This window comes from Pseudomyrmex gracilis, unplaced genomic scaffold, assembly GCF_002006095.1.
Source record: "Pseudomyrmex gracilis isolate BER0280 unplaced genomic scaffold, ASM200609v1 scaffold_216, whole genome shotgun sequence".
Taxonomy (NCBI): Eukaryota; Metazoa; Arthropoda; class Insecta; order Hymenoptera; family Formicidae; genus Pseudomyrmex; species Pseudomyrmex gracilis.
Window position 1 is genome coordinate 65250 of NW_018020800.1, and position 13421 is coordinate 78670.

The window sequence follows — 13421 nt, forward strand, 5'->3', positions numbered from 1 at the left end:
TATGTTAAGTACATCGGATCGGATCGTAGGTATTGTTTGCAGTGGTATTTTCGTACGCTCGCCTACCGATCAGGACCGATCAATATTCGAACAATATTCGCCAAAATTGCACGACAAACACCCACATTTCTCATGATTAAATCAAAACAGGTTTCCTATCCATATAGTCAACCTGTTGATCGTTAATTTCGAACATCGTTATTCCTAGCCACTTGTTATCTGTCACTCTTGCACCGCAAAAAAATATTTAACCGCTGCTACGATGAATGTATCGCGCCTACAAATTGTTTGTCGTATTGATTGATTTTTTCACATAAATGTTTCCTCGCGCGCGACCTCAACCGGAGAATTAACTCCGAAACACATAGCTTTGCACGAAATCTGTATATAGATCGTTTTTTTTTTTTTTTTTTTTTTCTACTCATTGAGACTAGGTTGTTTCGGCGGGAAAAAATTAAGAAACGAGTAAAGGTCTATCATGTGGTATTTAATTACTTTTTCAAGAAGTAAATTCAAACTTTTTAATTTCTATGTTTTTTGTAACTCAGAGAATAGTTTGGTGATTTTTTTTGCAAGAAGTTTCATTCAGACGAACTTACGTACAAGATTTCCGGCAGAATCCGCGCTACTATACAGAAACGTGGCGAAACAGAGCGGCGGGGAAGTTGATCGACGTGTAACCGTGTGTGTGGCGAACCGAGCGGTTTACAAACGGAGGGAGGGAGTTGCAAAATACACGAGGACATGTCCGTTTGCGTTAACGCGTCTCTATTGAGCCGGTCGCTGTGGGAGAAACGATCGATCGTGCCGAATATCGGCGCGCAACTTTGGGCTGGCGTGAGGCACAGCTGCGCGTCCGTGATGTCGTGCGATTCGCACGAAAAGCTATTATCCGGGGATAGATGTGTGCAAACATTGGGGATGGTGGTCGGCGACTGCAATTCGAGAGCGCGCGACAGTTTCTGTACCGACGCTATTTATGGAAACCCACGCTTCTTTATAATCGCGGTTTTTTCTCTTGAATATTCGTTTGTCGATTTTTTTTTTTTTTCAACGTGGTTTCGCAAGATATAAGCTTTTGACATGTTTACGAATTTCTGTGCCGCGTCTTTTTGTTATGTCGGTTACGCTCCGATTCGATGTTTGATTCGCTCAAACGAGAAAGGATTTGAAATTGTTCGAAAAAAAAAAAATACACAATCGTTTTATCTCTTTTCCGTTTGAATATTTAAGTAAGTCTGTCTCAAAAGCAGACGAGTATTCTCGATATTTGCAATTGATTCGCGATAATATTCCACATTTATGTTTGTTCTTCACGTAATTGTTTTTACTTCCGATAATTCCGCCGATTATATTCCGCTTGATCGATTGCGCGGGTATATTGTATATTTTTCCCTCGCGATGTGTTGCCTTATCATTGTAAACTGCCGCGGAGAAGCTGTCATTGCGGAATTGCGACTTGCAGGTATTATAGTTGCATTCAGTTTACGTTCATGCATTACGTATCGTCGCACTTAATGGTTTCTCTTCGAATTGCGCGATTTGCGCGCGCGCGCGCGCGCTCGCTGCGGAATCATCGTCATCTCGATGCTTTCTGTGTAATTACAATAGAGAATTGCTGATAATGTCGCAATTAGTTTCATGCGCGAGCAAGAAACGTTGAATGAGTGATACGGTAGTCGAACATTTATTCACTCAGGCGCAAATCGATAAGCTTTGACTTTATGTAAGGTGTTACAAACGCAAAAGTGAAAATGCAACGAATATGTATTATATGTGCGTAATTTTAAAGTAGAAAAAAATATTTAAAGTTTAAAAAATATTTTTTGTGTATAATTTTTAAGTAGGTAAAAAAGAAAAAAATATTTTAAGTGGATACTATTAAAAACATTAAGAAATATTTTATACAAAGCTTTGTTGTTAATTTTTTAGTGAATATACAAGATGACAAAATGTGATATCAAGAGAAGCAGGTAATGCCTCGCGTCATGTTTACGCGCTACGGAGTCGTCACGTGTCTTTAAAAACGTGACTAAAGTAAAGTCACGTGACTTTACTTTAGTCTCACGTGTTGTTTTTCCTCTTCTTCCTTTTGCGTGACTTTACTTAAATCACGTTTTTAAAGACACCAAGAATTACCGTGTGTAACACGTGCGGCGGTGTGAAGAAAAAAACTTGCAAAATAGTGCAGCAACAGCAGCAGCGTATAGAAATGCGGTATTGAGAATTAACAAAAGATATGTAAAATAAATTTACGTAATGGACATGTATATAAAACTACAAACATTATTTTATGAAGTAACTTAAGTAATGAATGCCATGTTGAATCGCCGTTGATATTCGATGTAAATTGTCTAATTTTCACTGCTATAAATAATACGAAATTATAATAAGAGTAATTATCAATTCAATCATTTATTTGCAATAAAATTAAGCTGAAATAATGACATGTACGTCCACATGTATATATAGCGTGAGCTCGATAACGTGAGCAAACACGCGTTTTGCGAACTCATAATTCGCCGTTTTATAGTGAATTATTACAATGAATCAGTACAATCTTGCAGTGAGAAACTAGAACCGACCGCAATTTCGCTGCGACGCGCAGTTGTTATAATTTGAGAGAACTTCGTTGAATAAATGAATTAATTGTTCTAAATATTAACGTCAAAATTAATGCGCGCATTAATATTTGATTGCAACTTCCGAGATAATTGCATCGCGAAATTTGCGCGAAAGCTGACAATGCACATGTAAATAATAGAAACTATAACGTAAACCACACACGAGAATCGGTCCGTCAGCATCTCGCTTGCTTGTTTGCGCCGTAAACAACTCGGTAAAACTGTCGAGATTCGTTCGGTCTTTCGGATTTATTAAAAATCTTTCGTATAACGTATATATTCGTTTTTTTATCTTACGTATAGCAATTAGTCGTTTATTAATTAATTTTCAATCGAAATACACTTTTCCATTTCAAACTCCCTTTTCTTGATAATCTCTCTGTTCAAATTTCGATTTAATTGCTTCGAATGTATTTGAACGCATTCGGTTTGATTAATCGCGGAGAGATATATAACTAGCCGATCGTTTTCCCTCCCTTCTCTTTTCGGAGCAAACCCTCGCTTCATAATGCGGGACAAGAAAGGACAATGAGAACGTGAACGCGTTTTCTAGAGAGAGCGCCTGTGCACGAGCAACGAATAATTAAACGTCAATCGCACGCCTACTCGTCGAGCGCAGGCTTAGAGTAGTGCCGCTGCCGCTTGCGCTGCCGCTTCTCATCTCGCTCATTTACCTGGTTATTTACCTGGCGCACATGCACCACCGGTAGCAGTAGCTATTACATAACGGTTGATATAACTGCGAACCCGTCACCCATTTAGAGCAATACGGCTGCATCGACTATCTCGCATCACGCGAAACATCGTATTGATATACCCTACACGAATAGCGCGACACGGGAGATCGCAAGATACGCTCGCTTTGGCAACAAGTCAGGACCGTGATAATAAACAGCTCACATGCACGCGCGTAAAATCTCCCAAAATGTTAAATTTCCTTTTATTGAAAAAAAATTTAACCGATTTGATTTTAGTTATTTGAAGTGTGACGACATTGAAAGTGAGCACAAAAGTGCAAGGTTTTTTTTTTATTGAAAATGTAAATGTGGACAATGTAAATTGAGAATGTAAATGTGAAACTCGTCACAATGAGAGAAAGCACACAAAGGGCCTAAAATACCGAGGTATAAAACGTGACAATAGGCGAGAGAGAGAGAGAGAGAGAGAGAGAGAAAGAGATGGGTAAACACTCCTGACAGAAGTGCGAGCGAGAAAGACAGTTCACTCTGAAGAGGAAGCGATGCGTGAAAGGACGAGACACGAAGAGAGAGAGAGAGACGAAATTTCCACCGAGTGGTTAAAAGATTAATGGCGTCGCGCAGTGCCGACAGCTGCTGATTAACTCGGATCCTATCGAAACGACTCGCGATTTGTTAATCCCTCGATTAACGTCGCATCAAAACCAGCCGAACCTGTTGCACTTGTTTCAGCGAGCGATTATTACATGTAATACAGCCATTTTCTCGAGAAATGTCTCTCTTCTTATTGTAATTAGCTCGATATATGTATGTATATACTACGTTAAGCAGAATTCTCAATGACGTCTCGCCGCGATCCTCCTTGACATTCACCGTGTTTGTCGCGTGTTTGTCCTTGAAGTTTTAAATTTTTTTGTTGCGTCTCGCGCATCTTGTGTCTGATGTTCTAAACGATATCGATAATCCTATATAAAAAAAGGGCATTTGGACCGAGAAGTGCGCGTTTTGGAGCCGAATGTATCGCATCTATTGTTGCCTCTTTTCCGCGTTGCCGATTGGTTGGTTGGTTGATCGAGTCGAATCAAATCGGTAAGATCGAGANAGTAAATAATGAAAAGCGATTTTGAGACAGTTCGTCGTATATGTAGAGAAAATTAAAAACGTAACTAAAGTCACGTGACAGGAAAAAGTAGAAAAACAACACGTGAAAATAACGTGACTGTAATTTATATTATATATAACATTAAATAATACATATTATACATATAATTTATTATATATTTATAATATTATAAATAATCAAAATAGACCCGCACAGCCTTAAACCACTGATCAAAGGTAGTAAATTTAATAAACAATTTTAATATTTATAATATTATACTTTATATTGTATTATATGTATTATATACATAGTACAGTAATGTCACTGACCTCGGCCGCGTGGCCTTGGCGGGGTCACTGACCTCGGCCGCGCGGCCTTGACAGGNCACTGACCTCGGCCGCGCGGCCTTGGTGGGGGGAGGGGTCACTGACCGCGGGCGCGCGGCCTTGGTGGGGGGGTCACTGACCTCGGCCGCGCGACTGCGGCGGTGTTACTGACTTCGGTTACGTGATTACGGTATATATATATATATATACATATATGCGTATGTGTGTGTACTATATATAGATATAGAATATTACATATAATATATATAATATTCTCTTTTTTACCCTTTTCCCTGTCACGTGTTGTTCTTCCACTTCTTTCTCTCACTATTTTTTGAGTTTGATTTTCATGCGTTATTTCTGACATTTCTCATATGTGTATTATATGGTTTATAAGACGTATACTTATACTATCTGTCATTGCGGTGGCAGGTTGTGTTTACTGACAACATGTTAAATAAAAATAACAATAGCGTGCGCGTAGCGCGCGTCTGAGTTGTGCTAGTCTTTAAAAATGAAATAACGATCAAGAGGCACGGTAGTGCCTCGCGCCAAGTATACGCGCACCGAAGTGACGCTCGAACTGCGCGAGCTGTGTGTGTGAACTCACTGTGCCTCCTATACGCTAAAATCAGGCATTTCAATAAAGAGAAGATTTTTAATCAGCCATTTTTTAATAACGAATGAACCGATCGACTTCTTTGTAGTCTCGTTCGATTCACGTTAAAAAAATTTTTAAAAAGTCAGTTCATGTCAGTTCACGAAGGGTTGAGTTTCTCTATCAAGTTTTGAAATGAATCTCTTATCGCGCAAACCGTAAAAGAAAATTACACAAGTACCTACTGTACTATATTAGTGCAATGCATCTAATCGATGATATATGTCTCGAGTTACCAAGTGGCTCGAGGGCGCAGCGAGAAGTCGATATATTTCAGAAACTGAATATGCAACGTTGAGATATCGCAAGCGTGGTATAGTAAATATATCAGCGATATCATATTTTGGACAACTTTGGCCTCTATTGAAGTTAGAATGTATATAAAGTTAGAGTGAATTTGAACTTTTCTCTCGAATTTCTCCGATTTCGGACCGCCGCCCGCCGCGAAAGTGCTCTCAGTTGATGACGGTAATTAGCGCTCTAATTATCTACTTACTTCTGTGACCTTTATCTGCGACCGGATCTCTCCTCAGCTTCACCCTCCTCTTCGCATTTATTCGCGGAGCTGAAAGTAGTAAACACACAGCAATTTTAAAATCTCAACTGCAATGATAGTAATTAACGTCGACTTGTTATACAAGTTGATAATATTAATCAAAAAATTTATATAAAAGTTAAGCGAATATAAGCGAGTGAATACAAAATTTAATGCGTAAGTATAAAAGTATATAAGTTGTAGAGTACGCTCGAATATATTTTTCGTCACTTATAAGAATTCTTGAATATCTCTGTACGCGCGAGAGAAATGAGTGTAATTCTGTCTTGTGTGTTTTGCGGTGGAAAATTCTGCTTAATAAAAATGCGCGACGATAAAAAAAAAAAAAAAAAAAAAAAGAACTTCGTCAGGCGAGGCGAGAAAAGCAAAAGTACGGTCGGGATTTGCGAGCCGGTTTCTTTCATATAATGCGGCCCCGTCAATTTCTGCTTGATGTAGCGTAAGGACGATTTTGACACTAACCCTCGATTGCATCCCTTCTGTGAACGATCCTTGTGTCACGACGAACGCCTCGAAAAAATTGGCTCGTCAATGATCCGCGGACAAATTTGAGATAGAAATAGACCTGTCTGCCCGGCAAAGTGAAATCGATGAATTTTTCATCTCTCTCTCTCTCTCTCTCTCTCTTTGGAAAAAAACGCGCAGATATATTTTTCAAGTACATAACAAATGAGAGACGGTTGAGTTTATTCGCTTTGATCGGAAAATAAATTCCTCACTCTGCGCTGTTTTTTTCTCAACTTATCTATTGCGATCTCTCTGCAAGTAAGATGCATTTTTTGCTTCAAAACACACATAAGAAATTAACGAAAAGCTGACGAGAAACGTTCAAGAAAATCGTAAAACGCGCGCGCAGTGAGAGATTAGTTAATCATATCTACTTCGAGTTTCAAGTCTGTTTAAATGAAAGAGAATTGTCAAACACGATTCTGTGTGAACTTCGTTAGTAGCTTGGCAGTGCGACGAGCTTGCGAATGTCGCGCGATTACTTAGCACAGAAGGTGTTTGATTATCTTTCCGCCGTCCACTTTTCCACTCGCTAGTTATCGCGTTTGTTAGCGAGCAACTTGATCTCACGTTAAGTAAGTCGAACACGGAGGCCGCGACTGGTATGTGTAAATGGAAACAGTAATAACAAGCTGCAACGTAATATTTATCAAGACGCGGGGAAAAGTTCTGATGACTACGACGTGCAAACTATTCGTTTAAAATTCATTTCTATTGTGTTTCTCTTCGACGATTTAACTTTTTATACTCAATTATAACACATAAATCGCAATAAAATAAAATAAACTCGATCATCAAAGTCGCTTGTATTTTACGCTCAAGCTGTTCCGAAAAAAGATGTTTAAACAAAAGTAATGATTTTATTGTCGGATAAAAATATGATTTAATGACTAATTTGCGGTACACATTTCTGGTCACATGTTTTTGTCACGAAAATTGCTTTTAATTTACGAGATATACGGCGAACACGTATATCGCATTTTTTTCTCTTTCAAAGATGAAAATACAAAATGACGTGACCCGCGCCAAAAACAAAACTAAAACCGACGTTTTCCTGTACAAACTGCGTCGTTCACCATCGTTTTTTTTTTCGCAGCGGCGAAACGTGCACATCCGTAAAATTACGCTCAATTACTTTTAGCTCGAAGAGACACGCGTTGTTTTCACACCAATCTTTTTTCTCTTTTGTTTTCCATCTCTCTTTTTTCGCTTCCATCCTCGAGTCTTTCTCGTTCCCTCTCGTGCGCAGCTTGTTGCATCGCGGTTTATCGGCAAGATAGACGAGATGGCGTAATCTGCCTTCCAATCGACGCGCCGTTAATGAACATGTAGACAGATCGCGATTTGCGTCTAGGCTCTTGTGTGTGGCGTGTCAGGTCGCGATAACTGCCGCAACTTGCAATCGATATGGGCGCACGGGAGGGTGCCGCTGCCTGCCGGGCGAGAAAAAATGAAAGCGAGTTTTTGCAGCCGTAACACGGTGACCCGCACGGTGAAGAGGAAAATACTGTCGTGTCGAACGGTCGCGCGATAAAATCTCCAGCAAAAACTGAACGTTGGAAGCGCTCCAACTGATCTTCTTGCGAAGATCTTCTCTTCGACTAATCCCTACATAGATGTAGGATGTTCTCATTAACGTGAAGGAGTGATAGTACTATTATGTGAAAATAATTTCCTTCGAAAGGATTATCGCAGTTGAGTAAATTTTGAATGACACTCTTGAGAGAGAGGACGTTATAGTTACATTTCTCATGAGATTCTGCATAAATAAATTAAGACCATCTACTATAAATCATTGTCCAACCTATTTCAAGAGACGCGATTTTCTTTAAATTTTGATTAAACATGACGGGAAAATGGACGCTTTTATCGGAAGGCTTAAAAACTGGGTCAGAGCTGTGTAATAAAAAGATACTGTATCGTGACCGAAGCAGTTACTCTCTCTCTCTTTCTCTTGCTCAGCTAATGGTGATAAAATCATTCGGCTAACAGTGCAGGAAAAATTACCGTGTAAGTCTTGTATACACGTTGCGCGATACCTTATCTCTCGTTTGTGTAAGAATATATTACGTTCATGAATATTATCTCTCTCTCTCTCTTTATTTACAAAGCGACGGAAGATTCTCCCGTGTAATGAACGACCGTCATATCATCGATCTTAGTATGTACGTACGTATGTATGTATCATAACGCCACTCCTCTGCGGAAAAGTGATTCTGTTGAAAGCGGCTATGCGCGCAAATTGTGTGCAAACCGAAGCGGACGTTCGATCGTGCTCGAATCACGTATCGCATAAGTCTAATTAACCCGAATGTCGTGTTATTACTGAACAAAGAGAGAGAGAGAGAGAGAGAAAGCGGAAGAGAGGGAGGGGGAGAGAGGGAGCGTTTCGTTTTCCCAAAGAGAATTAATTGCCGTTCGAACACGACACTTTAGGCCACTTGAGCGAATCGTGCGGATCCCAACCTATACCTGGTGACCTTCGAAATTAAATTCTCGATTCCTAATTAACGGGATTTTATCGCGAGACGAACGAGGACCAACGGGGGAATTAACTGAAACTGATGTTGTCCGCGGAATTGAATTAAACGTCCGACGAGCCTGAAGGCTCGATCGATCAAACGCGCTATCTACTTTCCGGCTATTTCTGTTTTTTTTTTCTGCAACGCTAACATTTGCACGCCCGTGGCGGAAAATTCCTGCGGATGCTCCCGTTTTTCTCGATAAGAACATAAAAACCGCTCGTGGAAACGCGCGATAAATCTTTCCCCCGTATCTTGACATTTACACATTTAAAATATCAAATATAAAACAGTTGAACAACTTGGTTATTTACGATAACATTTATTCTGAGAAAAAAATAATTAATGTTTGTCGCGCGTAAAAAAAAAAGTATAAATTGTTATATGTTGTAATTAATCATTTAGACTATTTCTGTGCTTTCTGCGTGTAAGAGCAAAAAGATACGATATAAAGAGAAATTGAGAGGTAGCAGGTAAAGATCAATGAAAAGAGAGAGAGAGAGAGAGGATGGCGGTAATCCTCGGAGAAGAGGATTAACTCACACGTACGTTCGTCGGAAATGTAAGGTTGAATGTAAGACTCACCAAGCTCGCTGTCGACGTCGTGAATGACTATCTTGATGCCCTCCCCGTCAACCAGACTACCTTGCCTCGGTAGTTCGCGTTCTTCAGCCGCGACTCTGCTAACTGGGGAAGCTCCTTTTGCCGCTCCTGGTTGGGCGGATGTCAATGCCCTTATCGCATTTATGTCGGGTCTGAAATACGTAAGAGATTCATATTATTAGTAGCACAGTATTTTCTAAAACAGCCATTTCTTCGTTTTGTAGATTTTTAATAATAATAATAGACGTAGCACAACGACTAAATTTACTTTTTATTTTATCGAAACAATTGTAGAACAGCTATTGATCAGGTGCTGAGAAATAGCGCGTTAAATCTTCTCGCACTTGTCTATAATTATTTATTTTATTTTGTCGCAATGTCTCGACTATTCTTATTGTTAGATCTCGCTTGATTTATTATTTTCTCAATCAAAAAATCTCTTACACGACCGTTCACGATTCACAGCAAGTAATAAATATCAGCGAAGTAGACTGCTCGATGTAAAAAAAAAAAATCTCTCAAATCCGTTTGGTATATCGTAAGCCGATTTAAAAGATTGATTATAACCATTATGCGGATTAGACGGATTTGAACTTTCGCGGATTAAACCACAAAATTGATATCGATCGGCCACACATCGGAGCACAAGTTCTGTTATTGCAAAACTATCTGAGAGAATAAGCAAGATAAGTTTAATAAACTTCACCGCCAATGCTCCGAGCGCAGGTCGAAAAATGTTACAACCGATATCGACTTTCAGCGTTCGTTTGCGAGAGAGTTTGCGATACTAAACTCTACTAAGAAATATTATTTTACGTGGTAAACATCGGTGGCAAACTGTGTGCGTTGCCTGAAAATAAACTTTAATATTTATTAAAGTAACGGATATTGAATATAATGTTTATGCCAAGCTTGGTTCGTGCGATATCGTTTTGCAAAAGATATTTTTCTACAATCATACTACGGAAATGAAATTAGACCGGTTTGTTGATAATTTGCAAAATTTCTTTTGCACAAATCTGGTGAATGTTAAATTGGATTTTTTTTTGTTTGTAAAGCGCGCATGAAAAATAAACATACAAATGTTTTTGCGAAACGAAGTTTTTACGTTGCGGCGAGATTTTCATGCACTCGCAATTGCGTTAAAGTTTTCGTTGCGCGACAAACGAACACTAAATTTAAATCCGTCGACGCGGTGCGTGACACTACAGACACAAATTACCGCCCTAATTCCGTGCCGTAAAGGGCAAGAAAATTCACGTTTGAGGTTCATAAAATAATCTCAGCCGCCGTAACCTAATCATACTAATCATCCACTCTATACAAAATATTCATACAAAAACAGTAGATAAGTAGGTAGCTTCGCGTTGGGAACATTAGCGTTGAATATGAGGGTCCGAGATTTTCGGTGTGTCTAACACACACGCAATCTTCATATAAGAAAACTTTAAATATCAACCCGACTTTCTATGCTTTCATGATTTTTTTCAAGTTTCCCTTGAAGATATTAGCAATTGTTTTTCACTTTTATTTACTTAAAAAAAGAAGAGAAAATAACTTTATATTTTTTTCTGAGAAAAAGCCATGAAATATTATATAGATGTCTTTGAAGTTGAACATCGTTCGATGTCATTTCTGTAAAAAGGAATTTCTATAAAAAGGCAGTTTTTATTAAAACAAAAGTTTCTTCTCTTTAAAAAGATGTCGTGTCTAATAGTTTGCAAAAAAATTTTTTATTAAGTTTAAAAAGATGTAGAATATTAACAATTTTTTGAAAAACAATTTTGATTTATTTGCGGAGAGATTTGTTATTTAAATGTGAGGAACGATTATGTGCTTTTGATATACAAACATGTGTTCGGAATAGCGTCAGAACACTGGTACACTGGTATCGAGTTCGGTGTATATACGAGCTCGTGGCTATGCTGCATCGAAAGTTATCGGCATAATCGCGCAAAAGTTTTCCGCATAGAGATGGAAACTCGAGCGATAGTTACGACGAAAGCATTCGCTTGTGCAAGGTAAGGATAAAGAATACCTATAAACTACAATTTCCACGGTTAACCCTTTTTACTACGTAAAAGGGCAGATGGAGAACAAATAAAAAAAGATCAAAGTTTACGCGTGAAGTTTGGACGTTCGAAGCATCCTGAAGAGCATTTTGTCTGCTTCTTAAAAGAAGAGAATACTTAATATTTTATTATAATTAAAACAGGGTAGTATATTTGTTATACTTGTGGTTTTATATCAGAGATTTTTTTCTTTATTTTATGTAAGAGTTTTTTTTTCTAAAACTCTCTCTTTTTTGAAAAGAAGAAATTTGTAAGTAAACGTTGAATGCGATATCTCATCGGAGATGACTTCACAAATTTATCGGAATGCTGTATTGTGTGCGATTTATTTATATCTCGGAGACTTAACCCCGGCTCTCTTTTTAGCAGAATTTCTGCAGAATCCGCTTCGCTCGGAAAACGTGACCGCGCAGTTCTCAGCGAGTTGACTTTGTAGGGAAGTTGGTTATACAAGTTCAGAATGTCTTTTTCGACTTGCTCCGGAACTAGGACGGGAATAAGAACCAGAAGGGTCGCCAAGTTACATGTCGGGACGCACGAGAGAAGGGTGTTTTCGGTTCTCGCGTTCGCTACTTTCAACATAAAAGTTACTCGCGCGATAAATAGAAATTCATAAGTCGATTCCTCACGAATAATTGTGCGCGATTCCCCGCGGCTGCGATGAACCGCATCACAAACGAAACTACGTATGTACATGTATATCTCTCGTCGTGTGTTGCGTGACGTTTATGTAACTACCCCAGCTCGTCGGGTCTTCCGTTTCTCTCGCAAATTGAAACTTGCAAATTCCGTCGAAGAGGCGGCGCGCACCCCGAGCGTTATTTCGCATTTTATGCGCAGCGTAGAAAAATCGAGAAAAAAAAAAAGAAGAAACGAGAGAAGGAAGGCGAGATGTGTCGAGATGACGAACAAGACAGATTTCAAACAAGCCGTGCAACTTTTAACGAGTCTCAAAAAAAAAAAAAAAACTTCTGCGACATTATTCCGGCGTGTGCTTCTTCTCCCAGTTAGTTTGGAACGGTTAGTAGATAGAAGAGAATTTTTTGTAGCTATTTGAGAAATTTTTCCGGCGCGCTCTTTGTACTTTTTCTATTTTTTCAATCTCGCGGTCCGGCGATCCTTTGAAGTAACGTAACACGATGAAACATCGATGTATTCTACAGAAAATATTCCTTTATGATCTTGCTCGTTTTTTAATCTTCGTCCTTCTTCTTTTGACGCTTCACTATCTTTAGGGTATTTATAATTGCGAAAATTCGTGGAAGTATCTGATAACAGCAGCAGTCATACATGTGTCGGATTTTCTCTCGGCGTATATGAGAAGATAAAATAAATGTTCTTTCATCTTTTGCGTTGGCATATAATTCTTCTTTCTTTCAACCGCGCGTTCATCGTGTAATATCGGTGCAAAAAGGTGCAATTTTTACCGCAAACGGTCGACCTTTGAAACGCGACTCTCAAACGTCAACGAAATTGTATCCTGCGTGCGTAAACGCACGAGTGACGTTTATTTTGGTGAAAATAAAAATACAACAGCCGCCGGCTGAATATTTTTGTGAATCGGGAGATTGAAAAATATATAGCAAACGATCTTATATATTTGATTTCTTCTTCCGATCCTTGCTCGTCTCGATGGAATGGGAAGTGCGTTTCGGATGAAAGTTTCACACAAATCTGTGAAAACGTCTAAATCGTTTCGCCGATGCGGAAATATCTATCCGATATTTCTCTCTTCCGTTTGATACTGTTTTCT

The 13421-nt window shown here is 38.9% G+C and overlaps 1 protein-coding gene across 8 annotated transcripts in view; it reads right to left on the minus strand.

Annotated features, from left to right (window-relative positions):
• The window catches only part of LOC109858642 (regulating synaptic membrane exocytosis protein 1), a 131125-nt gene that overhangs the window by 42033 nt on the left and 75671 nt on the right, over positions 1-13421 (minus strand). For all 8 annotated transcript variants that reach the window (XM_020436111.1, XM_020436110.1, XM_020436114.1 and 5 more), the window contains exons 10-11: positions 9579-9748; positions 5905-5973 (exon numbers count right to left, since the gene is read on the minus strand). In XM_020436111.1, coding sequence (XP_020291700.1) covers positions 5905-5973; positions 9579-9748 — 239 coding nt within the window. The remainder of the gene's footprint in view (positions 1-5904; positions 5974-9578; positions 9749-13421) is intronic.